The sequence below is a fragment of the Falco rusticolus genome, chromosome 4, assembly GCF_015220075.1.
Source record: "Falco rusticolus isolate bFalRus1 chromosome 4, bFalRus1.pri, whole genome shotgun sequence".
In the NCBI taxonomy this organism is placed as follows: domain Eukaryota; kingdom Metazoa; phylum Chordata; class Aves; order Falconiformes; family Falconidae; genus Falco; species Falco rusticolus.
This window is the reverse complement of record NC_051190.1, coordinates 6,476,681-6,501,641: the sequence shown is the minus strand read 5'-3', so window position 1 is coordinate 6,501,641 and position 24,961 is coordinate 6,476,681. Positions and strand designations below refer to the sequence as shown.

Sequence of the window (24,961 nt, the reverse complement as noted above, 5' to 3'; positions counted from 1 at the left end):
TTATTAAATGCAAGGACACCCGAGATCTCTGGCTCTAATCCCTAAATCCCGGATTGCTGGAAGAGTACACTTTGGGAAGGATGATTGCGCACTTGCCCTTTCTCCCTGCTCCATCATGGGTCAGCTGCTCTTAGCTACGGTCAGACACAGGACACCTCACAGTTCAGCTGTCCTTAGACCAACTGCTTCCTAAAGCAAATTTCATTGTAATTTTATGATTTCTATGTATGTATTTCAGTATTACACTCAATCTACTGAAGTCATCAGGCCAAAAGAGGTCTATAAGGCATTTCTGCACCCCTCCTGAGCCTGGTTACTTAGCTCGCTATGGATTTCAGCTCTGTAAAATCTACATATCCAGATGTTTCATCCACTCTTTAACACCCCTGCTCTTTAAAAATTAACTTAAGCACCAAGGTACACTGAGCTTTAAGGACTAACGTTCATTAACAACCCCCCCCCACACACATGGCAGAAAGATATCCAAGTAAACATCTCACAGAAACATACAAGTGGTACTAACATTAACAAAGAAGGGCACTATCAGCATGACGATAGCCAGCTCCAGCTGGGGGTTCTCTATAGGATTCAATAAAGCTACCTGTGAAAAGAAAAAGATTAAGTTCAGATCATGGCAGCATGTGCACATAACTGGACTACTAAGTGCAATTGTTCGTGTACTAGCTAATGCTACAGAAACAATTTGTAATGAACCAAAAAAGGGCAGCTTTGCAGAAAAGGAAAGTACTTCAGACAGCTTATAAATCACCACAGATAAGTGGGGCTGACAAGAAACTTATCTCTGTCATTTTTGTTTACAGAAGCCTGAAGAGCTGTGTTGGAAGAGTCTTGAACATTTTAGAGCTGTGTGTTCCCCAGGAACACATTTTAAGTTCCATCTTTAGGAAATCCAAACAGAGAAGAGTTTTAAAAAATACACAGTAAAGAGAAGACAGTTCCCAAAGAAGTCAGGAGCCTTCAATAGGGACTAACTGGTTTAACAGGCTCTAACACCATGCACCATCACTTTGAATATTATGTTGCACATATTCTATCAAAATTTAATTATTCATCCAATCATCAGCAATGGCTTCACTAATCCATTGCACATTTCTAAACTTGTACAATTTAGATCTGTCAACAAGGGCAGGCAAAAAAAAATTCTTTAGAACCCTACAAAAAGTAATATAAAGTAGCTGTAAGTAAGGGTTAAAGAATGAAGAAAAGGAAGAACAACTTAGTAGCTTCAACAGCACTCAGAAAAGAAGATAGAATAAAATTTTATGTATTGCACTATTTAAAGAACCTCCAAAATACGATAGGATGGCAATGGATGCCAGAACACCTGACCAAACTAAAAGAACATGCCACTACCACAGATTTAAAGGACACTGACTGTAGACAGTTATGATGCTTGAGCCACACCAATAAACACTATTAGAAGTCTATCGCTTTGCAGCTTCTACCTGGGATCAATCTGTCTGTAAAATGCTGTACAATACAAACCTCTTTCCACTGAGGTATAAGCAGCACTATAATGATGATGGTTTTCTCAAATGTCATTATCATTATGTACAGAACACATTGGCCCACCCAAGCACTGCACTGCAGCGGGTCACCTGCAAGAAAGAAGAAAAGTTCAATATATGCTATAGGGTTGATTTTACTTCACAGCAAACATTTTAGAAAAGCACTATTAGAAGAGGCACGGCAGCTATGGCCTCTTAAACTGCCTTCTCCCATTTCCTTAGTGCTGCTCCTACCCCTCCTTCAGCCTCATCCCAACTTTCAAAAAGTATCACTTAGAAACCGAACATAACGGGACATCACCTGATTCAGCAGTACCTGGTTATATGCTCCCTGTTTTACAGAATCTGATGAAAGCAAGACAGATGTAGTTGCATTACATCTATTTCTCATCACATTGTTATTGTTGACCCTCTGTCATGAAGTACTAGGTTTCTTAGAAGGGAAACCATAAGGGAAACATAGCTGGGGAATTTTTTTTTTCCCCCCAAAATAAAAAAATTATTTCCCTTCAGTCCAAGTAGAAGCATGATTTCTGCCATTCTCCCTAGGCTACCTTAAACATATCTTTCCTCTCTGAATAGTTAGTTATCATAACTAACCAATTGTAATTGAAGCAATAGGTGCAAAAGCCGCTATGAAATATTTAATTGAACAAAAAATTAAGACCACATTTTAGTCTCACTTTGAAAAGGTTTGAAATTCTGCTGTACCCCATTGTAGCAGAGTGAAAACCTGAGTGCATTAAGTTATCTGCCAGACAGAATGAAGACCACAAATATCTGAATATGAAAACTTATGTAACTATCATACTCTATGAAAGCAAAGAGAGAGAGAGAGGAAAAAAAAAACAAACCCAAACACCCAGGGAAAAAAAAGAGGACCAGTATGCCTAACAAGCTCTGCAGGTCAGCTTAAAGCAGCACTTCACTGGAAGCTGAAAAGAAGCTTTGGAGGAGGGTGTTAGCTCTTTAGTCTTCACAATAACCTCTGCAACATTTTCAAAGGCAGCTTAAAACTTTTAGCCTAGGGATGAATAACCAGCAACGGAAATTCAGATGCTTTAATGTATTTGTAATGCATAATGGATAGGCGCTACTTCCTTTTCTGGAACATTTCTGAAGGCTTTCAGTATAAATACTTGGTAATAGTCTTGAGACTTACTGTTTGCTGCTTAAAAGCTGTGAAGAGAAACTGATATATCAGACTGAAGTCCAAAACAAAGAAACCTTCCTAAACAAGTTTTACAGTAAGAGCTAGTGATCAACACTCAATAGTCCAAGAGAAGAATGTCAAAATGTTTCATGTTTTACAATTACATACTGCAGCAGTTTATGGCTTCTGTTGTAAAAAAAAAAAAAATTACTAATGTTTCCTTTTCCAAATTTTCTAACTCAAATTTGAGCAACTGTGATTCTTCTGAAGATACAAGGTCTGAATTAGATTTGAGAATCAAATTTTAGCAATTAATTTCTATACGCCACATTTTTATTAGCCTTCTCTAGTTTCCTTCATTAACTAGCAAATATGGGAAAAAATAGCGTTAGCTACAGACTTACCATTGAAACTTTACCAATTTATTCTAAGCTCTTTTCTAATCTGTATTTAATTCCTAAAAGCAGAGACGGCTATAGCAACTTTGCATCTATTCCAATTCTGTCACATGAGATTTTGTATGCCCCAAAATTTTGAAACTCTTAATACAGAGTGTTGTGTGCTATCACCAGTGAACATTTTGTTCCATGATGTTTTGCATTGTGGGGAGGGACACTGTTTTTGGGGGGGAGTTTTTTAGTACATGACTGAAATTAGAAGTTGTGTATATTGAATTCTACTTGAGGATTTTTGTGTGCCCTACTGCATCTACAAAATTATCTCTCAGTTCTAATTACAAGTAGGAAGAACAGGGATGCTGCCTACTAACAATTTCCCAAGTCAGTCTCCCAACAGCATCCTCCTAGAAAAGCTGGGCAGATACAAGCAGGACGGATGGTTCCACAATTCTGACATAAAGGAAAAAAGCTTTCAACACAACAGAGTATGTTGTTCAAAGGGATTCTTAAATCTCAGACCATGGATAAATTAAAAACTGGACTGGACCATATCGTGAACAACCCGCTTTGAGCAAGAGGCTGGATTATATCACCTCTGGAGATCCCTTCCAAACGTTTTTTTTTCCCTACAGCTTTATAAAATATGCAATGCATGGGAAAAGCAGAAGTTCACACCACCACCACATCCAGGAGGTGTTCCCAAGAGTATCTGAGACATTTGTACATTCAAAGATTCAGTACTCAAATTGAAATTAGAACTTTAATGTTGAAGCCATAAGCTCTAATTTAATTTCTAAAGACTCTGACAGTCTTTCTTAAATTCTGATTTTATACCTGTTAGGAATAAATTACATGTCTAGAATAAACTAGCAAACCAGTAGAAATCTTGTTAGTGCAAGAAAAGTGCAATACTGAAAATGAAAAATTCTGAATCCTCAGCAATTACAACTGTAGCAGCATTTTTTAAAAATGCTGGGCAATGAAAAACTAGTCCATACTATTTCATCAGCCACTTTGTAGAAGCACGTTCATAGACAGCTCTTGAACAAAATACATGCAGTTCTCCTATTCTGTAACTTCTCTCTGTTTTTCAAATCCCGAGATACTATTTTAAGAAAATGCCAAGTCACAGAACTACTCCAAAATAATTCCAAAATAATTTTTAAGTAAGCACTGTCCACCCTATATGGCTATAAGCAAGTTGCTCTGCAAGTTGCAAAGAAAGCACTAGAGGGAAAAGATGCATCAAATACAATTTCTAAGCTTTGCCACCCAAGAATCAGAGATCACAGCACTATTTAGTTGCCATTGTCACCAAGAGGGAATTGGTCGCCTGTTTTCTACTTGCAGCAGCTAAGGTAGCCTAAAACAAGACAGGAAGGAGAATGCAGGAACATTCTTTTCAGTACAGATCATGACTGCTTTTCTCCTCTTTACATATGCAAATATAGTAACACTTCTATTAAAATCCAGCTGCTGGTGTAACGAATCTGAAAATACAAAACTGGAAATACAAAGACAAATCTAGTAAACTTAAAAATTCTGACGTAAAAAAGCCTGTGAGGGAGCGTTGTGCTACTTTGTTTGTAAATCAGCGTGCAGTGCTGTTTGGCTGTACAAACAGCAACCATTATGAATGCTGTTATTTTGGTATCCATTCTTTACTTGAGGCATTTATGCTTTAAAAACTATCCTCCATATAAAGAAAAGGCTTTTAAAACCAGCAGGACACTGCTATTTTTGTGACAGCTTCAAGTAATGAATCACCAGGGATCAAGTAATAGAGCTAAGAAGGGAAATGAGCTCACGGCGAGCATTAAACTCGAGACAAATGATTATTTAGGCTCTAGAAACACAAACATCGCTCAATCACAAGAAGAGACTTGTGGTGTTTTCTTCTTTTTTTTTTTTTGGGGGGGGGGACGGGACGACAGGACGATGGACTACTCTTGTTTGTTTTCCCACACTTGTAAACAAACTGAAATCACACTGACCTCCAAGCTGAGGGCTCAGCTTTACCACTTCAGATAAAACGCGGCAAGTCTCCGATACCTTTCCATAAGCAGCCACCTCACCACCCATGCATGCCGAGCATCCACATGCAACTTCAAAATACTAAGTTTAAACACACTTGTGACCCCACAGGACTGCAATTTTAGCCCCTCCTTCTATCCTACTTGTCTTATTTTTCGTAAGATTATTTCAAATGATTAAAGAGTTTTCTTGGGGCCAAAGTGAAAATTTTTAAATAAGATGGCAAGAGGGGTTTTAACTTTAGAAACAACAGTAGCACTTAACAAAGAGGGCAAAAAATAATCCGGTGCAACTTGTCCTTTTTAGACGGATTTCTTACACAGGGTCTAACCTTATTGCACAGTCATTACTAATAACTTCCCATCTGCTATCTAGTTCTTTTTATACCAGAAGCCTCTCCCACATGATTAATGGAAACACAGATTTACAATATGCTTTTTAATAGTCCTCGCAATAGCTTGATTAAAAAAACCCAACACACTAAGGACAGGCCAGCACATTAATGAGGATACAGAAAAGAAAGTTAGTCACTAATCAAGTGATCTGATGAGTTGGAAAGAACAACTAAGTAAAGACAACTTATACAATTTCATATATCACTTATAGACACACAGAAAGAAGGTATAATCGATAAACCAGCTTAGGCATTTCAGATCTCCGTACTCAAAATGACAATAACAGACCAGTTGCAGACCACCTCTGCAGCAGAATAAAAGTAACAAGTTCATTTGTTGATTTTAAAAGCTTAGTTACTGCAGTCACAAATGCCTGATAACTAAAATAAAAACCAGGTTCATTTTGGAAGTGAATGAGAGACACAAATTTGCGGAGAGTAAATATATTCCTCACACGTTCCCATCCACACAGACCACTTATTGTTAAAAGGACATTAAAATGGGAGAGGAGAACAGATTACACAGGAAACAACAGAATGGTATTAGGAAGAAATAAAATCTAGTATTTGGCATGATTACGTACCTACTTATAACTCTAATGGAAACACCAACTTTTTTCGTCTGAGTGAAAAGCCAATTTTATATGGCTTGAAAGCTGATCAAACATCTTGAAATGGCTTCAAGCCAAATCAGAAAAAGAGACTTTGGGCAATAGGTCTTAAAGCTCAGTAGAAGGTGTAGCTCAGCAGTATCTCAGCTCCTTCCTTGCCTTTTTCCCTTCCCTGGGCACCTGTACTTACCTAATCTCTTAAAGACCCAAGTCTGGGGACTGAGCTGGAGGAACTATTTACTTTTCTACATATGGTGAATTTTCTGATGGTTTAGCCCTCTGAATCAGTTCCCTGAAGAGCAGGGAAGAGCTCCAAATGTGCACCAGTCCAAGGAAGAGAATGAAAATACTGGACTGTGGCACATGGGGAAAAAAGCCAGTAAACAGGGTTGTGGCAGTGCTGATTTAAACAGATTAAACAGTCATAAACCATATCCTACAGGATACACATTAAATCTACACAAATCTAACAAAAAAAAAATGCCCTAATGGTATAGGCAGTTATTTCTCCTAAGATAGGTGTTTGTCATCATAAAACAAAGAAACCTGGAAAACCAAAAAAAAAACCTACCAATGATAATTACAAAACTGCTATGAAAGGTTTTACTTTGTTAGGAAAACATTATTTTAACTTTCCCCACCCCGAAACCACAGGGTTTGTTTGTTCTCTCTGATGAAGAGCCATATCTCTCTTACAAGGCAACCTCACCTCTCATTCCTATCTCAAGGAGCTTCAAATGTAATTTTTAGCTTCTATACAGAACTTCCATTCCCAACCAGCCAGACTAAGCAATATGAAGATAACAGGCTGAACAGAATTAAATGTTGATGTTGGGTATGTATGATACTCAACTGCACCCACAAATCTGCAGTTGCTGCAGATCAGTCACCTTCTGTGGCTAACGTAATGGAAGACAAAGCAACTCCATGTAAAAGTGATTTCACTAGTCTATCCCTTAGCCTGTACAAAAGATATGAGCATTTTTCATCAATGATACAAGCCTTACATGCAGGAGTTTGAGTGAACATCACTTGAGGACAACCTTGCCATTCTCTTCACTTGAAGTATGTGGTCGTTTACTTCAAAGAGGGCTGGCAGAGCTCTTAGCCTGTACCTTCAGACACCAGCATGCGATTCCATCAAAGCTTTAATAGGAAATGACCTTCCAGCTGTCATGTATTTAGAAGCGTTTCAGAGTAAATTTATCATGCTGTTATTTTTACCATGAGATTACACAATATCATAATTTGTTCGATCGCTCCTAAAAAAATATTCAAGTAGTTGTTCCAAACTCACTAAATGCTTAGACTTACTGAGCTAACGCAGAAGGTGCATGCCAAGATACAGGCTTAAAAGAACCCTCATGACACGTGAAATATCAAAATGATCACTATAATCATTGTGTAATGATTTTAAGATGAGTTAACCACTAGCTGAAATATTCTGAGATTCTATCCTGAAAAACATTTCAGTGCAAGAAGAGAAACATTTACCATATTCACCAAAGCGAAGGGACTCCCACTGCTGCCATTCCACAATGCTGCTGACTGCACGTATACCAATGTAGATCAATAGCATCCCTAAAGTGGCATCTAACAAGAAGTTGATAAGGTACCTGAAAGGAAAAATGTAAAAGAAAACAAGGAGCAGGAGTCCATTTTCTACAAGTTGTGTATTTTAACACCACGACTGATAAAAGATCTATATATATGTTGAGAAGCCAGAGTACTGAGAATAGTCATTTCCTCGCTTCTGTAATTACATAGCCTATAATTGAAATAGTTTTAGAAGAGTCTTAATATTTTGTTTATGCCTGTATTTTCATGAACTCTGGTGTGTGCATGTACATTACTCTATATAAAACTCCAATACTCATTTTATTTGCTTTACTTGTTTAAATTAAAACTAGATTTCCTTTTTTCCCATTGCTTAGTTCATTCTGCATGGAAAACCTGTATTTGAATAAACCCAAAGGAATAAAAGGAAAAAGAATAAAAAGAAAAGCTGCAGACACCTCAAAGAATTTGAAGGTAAAAATTTCAATCCCAAACACTCTCATTCTGATGGGAAAAGACACAACTAGAGAGTTTTTCTTGCTTGAGGGAGCCCTCTCCTAGCCTATCATGCCTATAGGGTACAGTCACTATCTCGGGCCAAATTTCAGCTTACTTAGTGTTAGGGAGAAAAGTAGTTTACTTTCTTGCACGTCAGTTCTTGTCCAATAAACATTTGAAACAATCAGGAACAAGCCTTCCCAGAAACAAAATCCAACTAACTACCCCTCAAATGGACACACAACTGCTGCACTACTAGTTTGTTTCAAGAAGAGCTTCTGGGATCTTACCTATGTTTCAAGAAACCAGAGATTAATATGGGTTTCAAATTAATTCTTAGGTTCGTTAAATGGCACAGCTAAAAATCAGACCATTTTGTTCGTCACTTTTGTTTATTTACTATCACTGATTTTAGCTGAAGAAACCAGCAGCTGAGAAAGAGCCCACTAAGAGACACATAGCAAATCCCTGTTACTGAGATTCTTACTTCGCAATTCCAAATGCTTACGGTAAACTCTAGAGTCTATAGGAACTTATCTGCAGGGATAAAAATACAAATCAGAGACCTGTGGGCTTCGGCTGGCTGTGGCGACAAATCCACATGGACAAAATAGTATCAGAAAGCGGAAAGCAAAGACCGAATGCGTGCATTCAAAACAGTAAAGGAAAAGCTGTTCTAACCCTCAAAATCCCGTTCAAAGAGCAGCTCAAAACCAAAAAATGAAACAGATAATGCCTTGTTTCAGCAAAGACTTACACATAAACTTTTTAAAAAAGTAGTTATTTTCTAATAGCTGTGTGTCAGATTAGAGTTTTAATGAACTTGGTACTAGACAAACATTAAAATCAAGGTTTAGTGCTTGGCAGAGGGAACTCAGCAATTACAAGCCTACACAAGTCATTTTAAGGCCACAAGAGGCTGCTGTAAGTCTGCAGGAAGGCAGCCGTCAGGAGCAGGGAGAAGAGCTATGCCAACACCTATTTCACATCAAATTGCAGCTCACAACACAAGCCGAGCACGCCTGACATTCCCAAGCGCATCAGGCTCACTACATGTCGGCAACGTGCTCATGTGATGCGCAGCATCAGCCCTGCTCATGTGTAACCGGTGCACCAGCACCACCAACAAAAAAACAACACCTGCCACTACTGGAGAAATGCATCTGGCTGAGCGTTCAGCGAGGAAAAGGCTGGGCTTCACACAAACTTCCCGGTGCACAGCATACAGCCAGCTGAGTACCTTGCACCACAGGAGAAGAGTGCTGTTTGCTTTTTCTATTTAAAATTCTTCAAACAACCACCCATCTGTCAAGGTGTTTTAACAGATGCTTTATCAGCTGTGATAGGATCACACACCTGCCTGAGTTGCAGCACTACATTCCCAAACAACTGGCAACTTCCAGCTGTAGTTCTTTCCAAGCTTTGAACCACAATGTTTTCTAAAACTACCTTTTTCTGGTTTTGTTCTGAAAATAACTCAAACTACAAAACAGGAAAGAAGAGAAAACTATCCGTGTTTGAACTTCCTGAGTAAAATTATTATTAAAGTCACAGATAGAAATGTTGCTTTTACTCACTAATTTTGACCCACTCACACACTTAAGATCTATGTTTCCCAAGAAAGGGCAAGTGGCTTTGATCAATACTACACGCTATTTCTTTCTGCTAACAAGGAGGGCCTGCATCATTGCCCAAGAAATTACAGAGCTCCACACTGTGATTTTTATTATCCCGAGAACAGTGAATAACAGTTCTCTACACCACACCCTCTTGTTTTGTGTCATGTTACACTTGTATGAAAAGTGGTATTAAAAATATATGTAGACTATATTAAAACATGTAGAGGAGAGCGCACATGTTAGCAAACCCTTTATTTTGAAAACCTGGTACACAGCACAAAGTTACTTTTAATTTTACAATACTGTAATAAACTGTTGAGCTTCTGGTCTGGTTTCGGCTGGGACAGAGTTAATTTCCTTCTTAGTAGCTGGTACAATGCTGTGTTTTGGATTTGGTGTGAGAATAATGTTGATGACACATTGATGCTTTTATAGCTGTTGCTGGGTCATGTTAATACTAAGTCAAGGACTTTTCAAGTTTCTCAGCCCTTGACAGCCAGAGGGCTGGAGGGGCACAAGAAACTGGGAGAGGGTACAGCCAGGACAGCTGGAGGAGCTATTTCATACCACAGAACACCTTGTAAACTGGGAGGGGTTGACTGGGCCTGCTGACCACTGCTCCGGGACCCGCTGGGCATCGGTCAGCGGGTGGCGAGCAATTGTATGGTGCATCACCTGTTTTCTTAGCTCCCTTCCCTTTGGATTTTGTTGCTCTCCCCTTCTCCTTCCTTTTCATTAAAATTATTTAAAATTATTGTTTTTATTCCCCCCCCCCCCCCCCCCCATTATTAAATTGTTCTTATCTCAACCCTCAATTGTACGTTCCTTCCCAAGCCTCCTCCCCATCTCTCAGGGGCAGAGGGGGAGTAAGCGAGCGGCTGCACGGTACTTGGCTACCGGCTGGGGTTAAACCACAACAGTTTTAGATTTAAACACTAACAATTTTAGACACGCTTTGGTTAGCTTACTTGAATATATACTTTAATATATAAAAATGGAATGAAAGCAATTTACACCTGCCAGTTTTTAAATCTATTGTGAAATTCTTAAATCAGTAAGCAAGGAAAAATCCTACCAATGATGCCTGGAATTATTGAAACTGTCACAATTATAACCTGAACTTTACAGTTAAGTGTGTTAAAATAAATGCATTTTCTCTACCAAAATGCTTTGTGGTGGGAAGAGCAAACCAGTGTTTTACTTGCACATTTATAGCATGTAGGAACACAGAAGAAACCAAGGAGGAATAAGGGTTATAAAACAGGTTTGTGAAGCAACACAAGCATATTCCTTGAGCTGCGCAATGCCTTTGTTTACCAAAGGACAACAGTGAGCAGGTGCCACTGGAGGAACTGGATTGGTTTTTAAAGGGGAAATTACTAGGCTTTTAGAAACAATTTCACAGCTTCTATTACCAGGAATGTGTAAGCTTCTTCGAGCATGAGCCCTATCAAGAACAAACCCAAACAACTGCCATTTGCTTCAGGAGCTCCTGTAAAGAGCATGACAGGGTCTTAGTCATAAAATCTTCAGGTTTAATACACTACAGTGAAATGCTTATCTACTTAGTCACACTTCTCCAAGCGTGACATTGCAAAATTAATTTTTGTACTAACTGCCTGGGTACAGAGCAAGATTTCCTGCTTTTAACAAAATGAAAATAATACTGCAGTAGCTAATGTAGGTTTTAGAAGAAAATACAACCGTGAACGACTTGTTATTTTGCTAAATATGCCTGAAAGCAACAGGACTGTATATGAACCCCCCCGCTGCAGTGAACAGTGCAGCTAGTGGTCAGCGTACACAACTTTCTATTAATTTCCTTTGATCCCTAGCACCTCCTTCAGTAAACAGCCTTGTATTACAATGTTTATCCTAAGTCCTTGTTTATTAATTGGAGAGGGAGAAGTAGTAAGAGTTTCTCCTCAGTCTAAAATATCTATACACAGCCCAGAAAACACTTTCCCAGGCCCTGCTAGGCATGAACTAAAAGAGCAGAAACTCCGATACTTGATCAACTAAGCTTAAACCAAAGGTTTTTGAAAGTGATTGATTTTTACCATGAAAATTGGTTTCTCAGGTTTATCTTGCATTATCATCAATGTACACCATTAAACTCAAATGCAGAACTTCCATAAAGACCAATCATTTTGAAATTAAACACTCACAGTGAACAAGGGTCTTCTTCTGTAAGGTCTGATAAATAGACATTTGCAAAGTGGATGAACAACATCCCTATGGCTTGCTTGGAAGTATCTAAAAACCTGTATAGAGTAAAAACAGTTTTTAAGACACACAAAACTGTTTACACCACAATCAGACGTTGCAAATTTATTTTAATTAAAATTCCATCTCAATTATTCACTTAATCTTCAAATAAGAACACCAGAATGATAAAGAGTCATGGTATTTAGCTTACTTAGCAATGTTTAATTTTAAATTCTGCCCCTTTTTTCCACGGGTATTGCTAACAGTAAACCAAATGCTAACTTGAACCCTTAGCGCTGTCATGTTAAAGTCTTGGGATATCCTCTTGGTATCATGTGCATTACCAAAGAGCTAAACTTCACAAAATCTAGCTAAGTCTTTAATAACCTCCTGTAAACAATGAGTATCCCAGCCGCAGCAGATATTTCAGTTCTTTCATGTTTATGCATTTTTAGCAAGTTTATGGTACAGGCAGAAATGAAATTCTCATCACATGCTTGTTGGTGAACAATTTAATAGCTGGCAAATGAGTCCTTTATCTACAGTATTTCACTAAAAAGCCAACATATTTTTCACCTGAAAGCATGAAATGGTCTCACTGAATTTTATCTGTAGTACAACAGCTTAGACCACACTGCAAAAGAATTACAACCTTGAAAACATTATCTCCAAAGCAGATGACAGAGAGAAAACAGTTTGCTACTTACAGGGAAAATATAAAAAAAAAAACCCACCTGGGTACTGATTCATTAGTGACTCTAGCCCTTACCGTTCTTCTACAGTCATCCTTTGCACAAAAGCAGAACTTCCAGTGAATGTTTCATTAAATGTTAAATATAGGAATGGTGTCAAATGTATTCTGTAGGCAAGTGTGTTCTTTATACAGACCAACAGCCCTTCTGCTTGTTGATTCCATGTCTAAAAGAATCCCAACAACCCAACAGATTCAAGCAACACTGTATACCTGAATTCATCTCCCCTCCCTGACAACTTTATTCTTTCGCATTCATGGCATGACATTGAGAGCAGAGTGTTGAAGATGAGGCAGGAAGCCAGTGAGTTACTTATCTAATCAGTACACCATACTATAAATAACAGTACTCAAGTCCCAGAACAAGATTCTTTGCTTAAAAATTAAGGGCTATCACTGCACTTCTCAGAACTTCAGGCTGAGGTAGACTGTAGTACACAAAGATTTTGTATTTATTTTTTCGCTAAAATAAAGGTCAGGATTAGTCCTGAAAAGCAGCATTGTATGAGAGTAATTTAAACCACTGAAGTCTTCAACAACTGGAATGACAGCTTAATGTTTACATCAGTCTCAAAACTAGTTCAGGTTACGTTGGCATTACTACAAGCCAACAACTTTTTAAAAGTAATAAAAAAGATGGTGCTATTTTATGCCTTTTTTATTTATATCTTTTACCATACTGCTTTCAATATTATACATAGCTACAGAACATGGAATTTTGTTTAAGCCCAGCCAAGAGCTTCCTATAAGCTTCTGTAAGTTTGTAGACATTCAGAGGCATCTTGGGGCAACTGTTAAGTTCCCATCTTCAGAAGCAAGCACAAGCTTATGTCTAAATGTACACCTTCAGAGAGATACTTGGAAGTGTTTAGTGAAAAGAACTAGCAGGGAAACACACAGAAGAGAACTTTTTGTTGGCTCATGTATTTTGGTAGCCTTTTTTGTTCCTCGCTGTCAGTCACCAATTTCTTGCCATCATTTTTTTTTTTTTTTAAATCATCATATGCAAACAATTATTTCCTCCATTTCTAAAACATGCATGAAACAACAAATTTAAGAATAAAGCATGCAGCATACCATATCCTCCAGGGACGTCTTTCATGCTTTGGTTCTCTGAAGCGTTTTACTAAGAAAAAAAAAATATAATTGAAATCAATCAGCAACTCTCAAAGCAACAAAAATATAGAAAAATGAAAGCAAATCATCTTTCAGAAACATTACATTCTTTGATAAATTAGATCTTACACAGCTGCATTTCACTTTATCAATCTCTAAGGATACATTTTTAAAGAAACTGGCTCCCTTCCGTCACCTTCACGTCCTTACAGATCCCTCGTCTGACTGTCAACACACCTCACATGAAAAACCAATATATTACCAACCACTATGTCATTGGCCTTAGCTTTTATGACCGCCCATCCAGAAAATTTAATTTCCGATAGGAAAGCAGGAATTACAAAAGACCGTTTCTTTTGCTCACTGGAGAGCAAAAGTCAAATTGGAAAGTATTCTCACAATATAGGGGCAATCTATAATATCAGGAATAAATCAAGTTCATTAGTAACAGGACAAATATATCCTCTAATCAAGTATATTTATTTTATGGATGACAAATAAGACCTTTGTGGGCAAACTGAATTGCAAAAGGAAAGCAGTGCAGATTTTTTCAGTCAGATAATTCCTTCACAAAAAGGTTGATACTCATTAACATATTAAAAACTATTTAAAAAAAATAATCCAGTATTAAAATTACTGCCAACTATACAACAACAAAAAATACATAAAATTGACTATTTCAATCTTGAAACACATTATACTATAAAAGTGTTCAGTTATCTGATAGAAGGCTCCTCTCACAGCCTGCCCAGCTACTCCCAGGTCCATCGCCACAAGCGCGGAGGAGCAGGACCCAACGGCAGATGAAGGAACAGATCACAGACTCAGGAGGCAGGGACAGCTGTCCCAGTAGAGCCTCAGTTCCACCAGCCAGGGCTGACCCCCATCCTGGGGAGCCGGCTCTGGAGCGCCTTTGGGACAAAGGTGGTCAGTGCATCAGGGCATGGGACCACTACGGGATGCAGGGGAAAAGTGTTTGGTGATTGCACAAGACTTACTACAGGTTGTTTAGGGGAGGAACCAAAAGCAGGGAAGAGGAAGGATCTAGATGACTCATGGAGGAACAAGTGTGTGAAAACAGAGGGATAAGGGGATAAAAAGTTGCTCATACGTAGCACTGTGTGATCTGCAGTTTGTCCTATCTTTAGGAAATTCCAGTTCTAACTGTTTCTGGGCAAGAAAATCTTTTTCCCTACTGGGAACACGTGCTCAGCCCTAACAGAGGTCAGACTTGGGGCAGGGAGCTGTGGCAGCCTCGCTTTTGCCTGACCTGGCCTCATGCTGCAATACAGACTTATTTTCTGTTACAGCTGCAAGATACTAGTTCCTTATATATCCCAAAGACAAACCAAAGATAACAGGGTAACGGAAAACCTTTCCACTAAGGATGGGGTTTACTTCCTTCTTCTGTCCACGTTTCGGTGTCACTCACCAGCTCCTTCAATATAGTCTTCAAAAATAATTATTTAGGCTCTTATTTCAAAAATTATTTATTTTTTAAACAAAAGGAAAATTTAAGCCTCAATTTCCCTCCTCCCCTTCAACTTGCAGAAATTCTGTCTTAAAAGGCACAAACCGTAGCAGGTATAGGTCAGGCAAACCATCAGTAGGTATTTTGACCTGCTTCTCCAGGTATTAGAGATGAATTTAAGTTTCAAATAGGATGTTGCATGTAAATTATGCTTACTGGGCTTTCCAAGCCTTTAAAACACGTTTTGGTTTATGAATCAATCACAACTTTTTCACAAGGAAGGCAAGCTCACCCAAAGCCAACCATCCTCATACAATACAGCATTAATGTAATTACCTGAATGCCTTTAATTAAATAAATACATAAACATTCACCGCTGAGGTGGAGGGGCAGCATTTCCAGGGAGCAGTGAGCTAACAGCTTGCCATTTTTCCGTCACTGCTTCCGACAGCAGAGAGAGAGAGAAACTGTGTTTCACTCCTGTGTAATCTGACCGTTAGAAATTAAAAAGTGACAAGAGGAAAAGACCGTTCATTTACACCAAAGCTAAAGCTGTAATAGCAACATTTGCCAGCAGTTTCCTCTGAGAACAGAATGCCATAAATATAAAACTTCTGCTAAAAATGAGCAACACCCAGCTAAGTTAAGGAGTTTGCCGTTTATGACCGGTCCCCCCCAGTCACACTATGGATTACTTTAGTGCCACTTTCCCACAACAACAGGAAGCCACAAAGCATCACAAAATAAATGCAAGAAACAGAAGTTTCAACTTACTGTGGAGTTTGTGCAAGATCTTTTTCTGCAGACAAAATAGAAAATAAACTGGTAAGATTTGCATATCTGGGGGGGAGAGGTGGGAATTCCAAGCTTAGACTTACGTCTATTTTTACTATGAAGAAGCTGTATAAGCCTGTGGATTCGTTTCTTTCTCTGAAGTATCCACAAAACAATTGTTTGGAAGAGGATACTCAAAAACAATTCAACTAACACCACTTCAAATTTTATCCATACTGAGAAAAAGACTTCAGAAGGTCCACGTTTCTCTGGCCAGTTCCGAGAACATAACATTTCATTTGAGTTAACATTAAACAGGAGAGTTAGCTCTGAAAGCCTAGAGGCTTTCAGATGTCTTTTGGGAATGTATTAAATGGCTGATCACACCACATACTTCCATCCCCCGCTAAATGAAATGAGATAATCTGTTTAAATGCTTTAGGAGTTGCTACTTGATGAATGTGTACCTGTACACTTGAAAGCCCAGTAGATCCAGAGGAAACAGGGTTGTTTTCTCAGCCTAGTTTCTTGCAGCTCTATGTCTGTGAGCATCAGGTACTTCTGACATACCAGATATTGCCAGGTATTTTCCTGCACACCCCTGCGCAGTATCTGGGTTACGCTGCCTATCTGGCACAACGGGCTATCACATCAGAGTGGCTGAAGTCGACAGCAATTCAACTTCTCCCCCAGCACGGGAGCGTGCTTTCTGGATGGCTGTAGACACCTGGGGCCTTCCCAGTAAGTAATATGAGCAAAAAAATGACAGGCTGTAGATAATCACACTGGTAAGCTCAGAGCTGAATATTAACAAATTAATTTTGCAACCAAAAGCCAGCACATTTTGTCAGATAAAGCTTCTGTAAATTTTTTAAGCATCTATCAAATTGGGGAGGGGAAAGCAATTCTCCCACTTGCCCTCCCCCCAAATATGCCACGATTGTCGAAGTTTTCAGCCCCTCTCACAGTTTCTCTTGGCAGTCTGCACTGCCTCACTGTAAACTCAGAGACGTGCACTGGTGCGTGTGTCAGCTGACAGATGGATCTCAATCTGCCAACTTCTCACTCCGAGGAGACAGTACCACTCCATATGCTTCAATTCGGAGCGCTATACTCGCACTAGCAAGAATTCACCATATTTAATATTAATTAACTAATAATGTTCAGAATTTCATACTGAATTATAAATGAAGAAAGAAGTGCTGCTTGTTTATACGCTCCATGCCAGAAACGTTCAAGAAAGGAAACAAAAGCACTTCTGCCAACAAGCATGTGAGCTGCCAGATGGACAGTTAATAGATAAGCATATAAGGCAGAGTATTGCTAATGCAAAATTCAAGTTCCTTGAATCATCTTCCCATTTCATTGAAATTCTAGAAATAATTAACGCCAGAGTACTGTGGAAAGGTTTCCAACAGTTACTTTAACACAGGAGTTCTGCAGTCAGTATTCCAGAAAACTGAAGACTCACAGGGAAGAATAAAGATAAATGTTCATATATAAGAACAGAGACAAGAAACAAAAAGCCTCTTCAATCTGTCAATATGAAAAGCAACACTTGAATCTGCATTTGGAATTCAGCCTTTCCTTCTCTCCCTCCTTCACTTCCTCAAACGTCCCAGAGGGCAAATTTTTCTGATGTGAAGTAACTTCAACATGGTTTCAAGAACTCCACGCTTCTGGGTGGCTGCTCTTGCAGCAGCGCAAAACTGGCTCAACTCAAACATATGAAATGTTTTTACATAGCATGTATCACTGCATTTCTTAGACACGTGTTCTGGAAGTTCACAATAAGAAACCTTCTGATCCCAGTAAAGATCTAAGAAGATTTCACTAGCTCATTAATTTGAAATTCAAAAAAAGGAAAACAAGCTAAAGAATATTCAACATATTTGATGTTCTCCACAGCTGTACTACAATAACACTGCTTTTCTGAGACGACAATTGGGAATTTCATCTGTATGTCCACTGCTTCTCAAAACTTCTTCAAAACCAGGTCAAAGACAAAGCATGTGAGAAAAATGTTTCATTTCATAAACCTGCTACACATTTCTGCCACCAGATCTCAGCAAAGCCACAGCTGAGCTAGGCAAACAGAAGAAGAAAACCAAAAGTAGGAAAAGTTAGCGAGGGTAAGGTCACATTCACACGTCACACATGCAAACCTGCGCACGTGCGTGGGCACTTTCAGTGAGAACAGAATCAGACCCTTCTTGCGGGCGTACAGGCAACAGGCACAAGGAAACAGCCACAAGTTGCAGCCAAGGAAATTCCAACATAGTGGAAGTAAAATGTTTCCAATGAGACCAATTAAACTCTGCAACAAGTTGCCCAGAGAGGGTGCAAAGACTTCAGTCTCACAGACCTTGAAAATTCACCTGGACGATGCTCTGAGCAAGGGGACACAGGCTGGCCCTGCTCTGAGGAGGAGGTGGGGGCAGGTGACATTTAGGCTCTCTTCCAACAAAAACTGGTCTGTAAGTCTACGAGTCATCTTTCTGTGATATGATGCTTAAAAGTTCCCGAGATTGAGCCAGTTACCAAAGGACCAAAGTGTGGTTAACCAAAACCTATACATACACACATACATATGCATGCACAGAATTTTAACAGTGAGAAATCTGCTGCAGTTTGAGCTTTCGTACAGTGTTATATCATGAGAATGTTCCATCTCCTCCAGCAGGTTGGCTTTGCTGGGCTTCCTGAATAACACATTACAACCAACCAAATCCTCCAACACAGCCCTTACAGTGCAAGACTGTTGTGATCTGTGGGGTTACTTTGATTTTAATTCACATGGTTTCCAACATGCAAGACAAGTATTAAAGTTTCCAGTAGAATGCTGTTTTGCTAATTATGTATGGAGTAACAGCTGAAGAGTTACACCAAGCCTTAGCATCCAAACTCAGAATTGGATGCAGAATTTCATATGGCTACTCTCAGACAAGTGAACTATTTTCGGAACATTTGGTAATCAGGAGAACATATGCATCATAAATTTGATCCTGCAATTTCTAACACTGTAAAAAACTTGTAAAAATCAACTACATATGCAGGCCAGATTTCAATTTTTTAAAATTCTTTTTAGGAAGACTGTCAAAAACACTATTCTCCTTGTTAGTATCAACACTTCCCCCACAACAGTGGGAACCATATGTAATGAATAGGCACAGACACCCTAATAATTCCTGAAAATACACACCACCACCACGGAATGACAACTATCGGTGGATTTTATGTTACCTGTGATCTTTATCACACATTTGAACTCCCCTCCCTTTCCCACTAAAGCAAAGCTTTTAAAAGGCTTGTCTTGCTGTTTATCACCCCCGTTATTCTCTTGGTAGCAGCAAAGAGGAAATAAGAAATTACAGACTTCCCCAATATAGAATTTTTCTTTTTTAAATTAATTTTGCAAGAAACAACATGCCTAATGATAATGATCTACAATGATGCCTTACAAAAAGGTGTACAAATGTATAAACCACATATAACTTGACTGCCAAAAGTTTTTGACACTTACGAACTCAGCATCTCCCTATATTCATAGCTTAAAAAAAATGGGAACATGGGGCGTGTGTGTTTAAAGAGAGGTAATAAATGTGATCGCAAAAAAAGACCAAAAGAGCCAGTAGTTTTGGCTTGCTGCTCATTTCTCCAAACAAAAAAGAAAACGTGCTACAGTCTTGGTAATTCAATTTTTGCCCTACTGCAATTGCTCCCTCTCTTCCTATGCCCTACATTAACTACAACTGAGATGCTCAAACACAGGATACCCTGAAAGCCTGCTGCTTAATTCCCTACAAAAGAACTCCCAAGATCTTAATTATATTTTTGCTTAATGACCTAGACTTGTCAACACTCTTGGACACCAATTATACTAAAGCAGAAATTATACTGGACTAGAGCAACTGATGGCCAGCTACATCTGTATGCGTACATACATATAACGAAAATCACACGTATTGAAGAATGACAGCAGAAACCATGGTTTCCTCATGATGAAGAAAGTTATGGAATAACTCACTCAGAGGAAAATTTTGTTCTAGTCAGTGTTAAAGACTGACATACTATGAAGTGCATAAGCTCACCAGCAAAAAGGATTTTCAAAATTTCTGTAAGACAAAAAGCGGTATTAGCCATGCAAGTACCCAACCCCTTTTCTTAACTCTACTGTGTCCTTGGCCTCAATGGTTCTCTAGAGATATGTGTGTAATTAAGAACCTGTCCATTAAAGACAGTCACCCAGGCAGAAACTTTATAGAAATATTGGACACAATAAAGTTTAATGACCCAGCTAGTTAGTTATTCAGGGACATCGTAAGACTAATGATTCAGTGTCCAGACAGCCCCACGGTACCTGCAAAACTGCAGATCTTATCCCAGTCTCTTCGTTCCAATGGCAGCAGTTAGAATAACATTGCGGCTACAGTTTTTAGCCACAAAAACCTGGCGATAGTTAAACAGGTCTGACTGACACTCTTGTGAGAGCAGAGAACAAGGGATTTTGTTTTACTGCAACATTAAATACGCTAATGCCAAGCATCCGCCAAGCCCAGATATCTCATGACCAGGGCTCTTTTGTCTCACACAGATGACATAAGGTGATGGAAAACGATGTGCCAGCACTGGATTTCACATAGTTTATCAAATGGGCAGCAGTGCTTGCTGGATAAATGCTGGAGAGTTACTGTTACTGGAAGTAACCTCTGTAAAAACATTACTACCTACCTGCTTCCACACCCAGCTAAAACCGACCTGTGCATTTTGTCCCTACAAAAAAGGTTTGGTGATAGCTAAGGGAATGGAGATCACACAGTGAAGCTCCCTTCACAACGCAGGGGAGGAGAGGACAAATCATTATCAGAAAAAAACCCAAAACCTGAGCTTTGGAATAAAACAGATTACGTTGCTCCTTCAGGAAGGGTAGCCAAATGCATTACATGCAGTTGGTGGGCTTTTATTCCTAACACATGCATATTTTAAGCTTAAAAAAAAAATAATTTTCCAAATGCTTAGCTTGTAAAGATTGGCTGAGGGACACACAAACAAGTCATACTACCTGTCACATACAACTCAGTCTAATACAATTTCACCAAGGCTGATCTCACACAGCCTGGTAGCACATGATAGTGTGGTTCTGACAGAAACATTAACTTGGCTGTCAATAAAGGGAACAAATGTGTCTTAGTAGCGCATGCAACCCAGACATACCACATCAACAGCTACTGTAATTGAGCTTTGGCCCTTTTTTATTTTAAAGGTAAAGCTTAATTTTAAAATAGGTAAACCAACTTAGCAGACAAAGAATTAGACACAAGTTCTCACTCACAATTGCTGATTTACTCGCTATCTCCCCAGACAGCCCAGCACTTTACAAGTCAGAAAACACATGTAACACACACTACTTAAACAAAAGTATTCAGCCCTTTACATCCTGAAAGGCATGCCGATACTATAACAATACTAAAAATAAAGGGTTACAAGTAACTGATTTAAGAACTCCAAGATAAATAGCACAAGTAGCTTAGGAAGTATTTATACAAATACTACAGTTGTAAGACAAGATTTGATCTTGGAGACAAGCATTTGTTATCTTTGCATTTAGCATATGTAGCACCATTCAGTCAAGATGTGCTCTATCTGAAAGGTCATAATACAAATCACAGTTTCCCAGCACTCTCAGAGACAGAAGCATATGCTATTCTGTTTCAATAGGTATGAGATAATTAAAGCAAAGTAAATCTAAACTTCCAGCCCTAAAAGTGCCTGCGAGACTGGGTTTAGAAATTTAATACAGAGGTCTCTTGCAAATACTTATACTCTGAACCAGGTGTTATTAAACAACCACACCAAAAAAAAGAAAAGGGTAGGTTGCTAGAGAAATGCATGTACCATTCCTACCATGTGATCCACACACCTAGTGAGAGCTGAAAAATACAGTCTGCTGTGTTCAAGTGGATTTTTTTCTATTAAAAATAAGAACCATTTGGGAAACATGAATTATTTAGTGCAAACCAAACAGAATCAATCCATATTAATGTGCACTAAGCAGCAATTTACGATTCACAACACTGTTTTCACGTACAGCATTCACAAGATCACTCAATAATACATGAAGCTTTCCTAACATTATTAGTATGACAACGGATATCAATGAACTTTGAGTCATTCAAGCTGGTTGTTTTAAACCAGCTCCTGGGAACTGCTGGAACTGCCAAAGCACAGCTACAAGCTCACTCATCATACATTAAAATATTAATTAAGCCAGTAACTGTAGCAGTTTGAAAAGCAGAAAGCAAACCCAAAATTTAAGTTCAGATATACAGAAAATGAATGCAAAAGGAAAACTGTTTCCATTTATAGAAAACTATAAAAAGCAAATATATTAAATCGTGGAGGCCAAAGGTGGACATACACGATATGTTTAGAGTCCATTTAATTTGTAAGTAGCTTGGCTTACCAGATTCATTCTTCCTAGGCTGCTGAAACTATTGATGCAAGCAAGACATTTCACATAATACCAGTTGTTTTAAAAAGAACAAAAAATATACAACCTGCTTTCATACACTCTCTTTACAGACAATGAAATAGCATGAAAGGAGAGTCAGTGGCCAATTATGCAGACTACTTTGATACAACATATCTAACAGTTAGATATCCACGGCATAAATTAAATTTCTGAAATCAAGGTGAACACATGTAATAATTTCCATGTGCATGAGCATTCTTTTTAATGATAAAGCTTCACACTTCTTAACATTTGTGCAAGTTTCATAAAAACACCAAAACCTAATGCCAGCACTAAAACCACTGCCATAAGAAGGCTCAAGCTTTTAGGTTCAGGTGGAGGAGAGTGGGTGTGTGTTGTCCCCCACTCCTCCCCTGTTTAATTTGGAAGCTTCTTAGACTATTTAATCTTCTAACATTACAATTACCTCTCAAAGAAAGTATTAGAAACCTAGACACATAACATACGCTGCTAGTCACACCATCCTCCTCAAAACAAGAAAGCTATGCTGGAAGATGTTGCATAGTAGCTTTTCCAGCCCAAGAAAGAAAGTAAGAGCAATTATTCTAAAAAAGTAATTAAAATTTTAGAGCATATCATCTTCAAAAATTATTAGAGACAGAGGATATTTGTTGTTAGCTGTGAATACTTGATTGTAATTTTAATTTTTTTTAATGGAAAAAATATTTTTGACAAATAGAAAAAAAAAAAAAGTAAAACAACAAAAAAACAAGTAAAGGTTATTTCTGTAAAGTACTCACATTCAAGGTGACTGACTAGCCTGTCCAGAATTGGTAAGATGAACCCTATAGAACAGTACCTGGCCAAGTTCTGAGCACTGAGGCCCAGGACAATCTTTTAAGTTGTACCAGTTACCAAACCGACGTTAGTCCTATAGAACTGTTACATGTGAAACCCTTAAAAGTTCAGGATCGCCTCTCTCGAGTTCACCTCTCACCAACAATTTCCACTTACTTCCATTGGTTCATCTCTTTCAACAGTGTCAGTGGAGCACAGCAATGGAGAGACCTTTCAAACAAAAGGAGTACACAAATAAACTTCTTTTCACAAATCTTCACATCCTGAGCACCTTGCTGCTTCCCAAGTCCTCCTGGGCTCTATTTAATGCCCTGTGACCAGATAAAACAAGGAAATGTAACACTGTCTTCCTCTTCTCCCAGGTGAGCCAACAAGAGGAGGAATCCTAAAATCATAGAATCGTTTAGGTTGGAAAGGACGTCGAAGATCAGAGTCCAAATGTTAACCCAGCACTGCCAAGCCCACCACTAAACCATGTCGCTCAGCGCCACAGCTACAAGTCTTTTAAATACCTCTGGGGATGGTGACTCAATCACTTCCCTGGGCAGCCTGTTCTAATGCCTGACAACCCTTCAGGTGAAAAAATTGTTCCTAATATCCAATCTAAACCTCCCCTGGTGCAACTTGAGGCCATTTCCTCTGTCCTAATGCTTGTTACCTGGGAGAAGAGACCAACCTCCACCTTGCTAAACCTCCTTTCAGGTAGCTGTAGAGAGCAATAAGGTGGTATCTTAGAGTCTGGGGTAGCCAAAAACTTCACAGAAGTTAAGATGCCCAAAGCCAAAACATTTCAAATTATAAAAATATTTGATTATTTTTTAAAAATTGCAACATCTAGAGAAAAAAAAATCCACCATGAACAACAAAATAAAACAAGTTTAGTACCTTCCTTGGGATAACTTTTTCCTACTCTAGCTCAGAACGCTTGTGACCTAACTTACACCTGTAACTGAGTCTGAACCATGTATGTGAACTATGAGGAATCTGAACTGTGAATCCATTTTAGCATGTTTTCATCCTCAGCATTCATTTCACATGACAACGTATGTATGAGGTTATGACAACAAGTGATTCAGGGTCACTGGTAGAAAAACAGGTCTTCAGTACCTTGACCAACAGCGTGAACATGTTTAATTATTCCTGATTAAACCGTAAAACCTCATCCCTATACCACACTACCTGCAAAGGCAGTCTCATGCAAGCTCCAAGCTTATATTCAGTCTGCCAGAGAGATTTAACATAATAAGTTTCATAGGGAATACATTTTGCCGTGATCAAGAAATCTTTGCGAATGTGAAGCGTTTCCTACCAGCAGGCATGAGAAAGCAGACCTGATTTTTCATTTCATCAACAAAATCCACACAGATAAGACCTTGTTAAATACCAGTTTGAGAATGCAAACTTCATTAACCATGAAATTAATATCACTGCAGAACACAAAAATGCACACTGTGTTTGTACAAATCAGCTCCTTACAAATTTAATTATAAAACACTACTCAAGAACACATTCATTATG

At 38.6% G+C, this 24,961-nt stretch overlaps 1 protein-coding gene across 1 annotated transcript in view; it reads right to left on the bottom strand.

Moving 5' to 3' along the window:
• Positions 1–24,961, bottom strand: part of LOC119146687 (store-operated calcium entry regulator STIMATE-like) — a 38,716-nt gene that overhangs the window by 5,473 nt on the left and 8,282 nt on the right. Inside the window, exons 2-6 of the mRNA XM_037384711.1 lie at positions 13,830–13,878; positions 11,962–12,057; positions 7,614–7,735; positions 1,507–1,619; positions 524–601 (exon numbers count right to left, since the gene is read on the bottom strand). Coding sequence (XP_037240608.1) covers positions 524–601; positions 1,507–1,619; positions 7,614–7,735; positions 11,962–12,057; positions 13,830–13,878 — 458 coding nt within the window. The remainder of the gene's footprint in view (positions 1–523; positions 602–1,506; positions 1,620–7,613; positions 7,736–11,961; positions 12,058–13,829; positions 13,879–24,961) is intronic.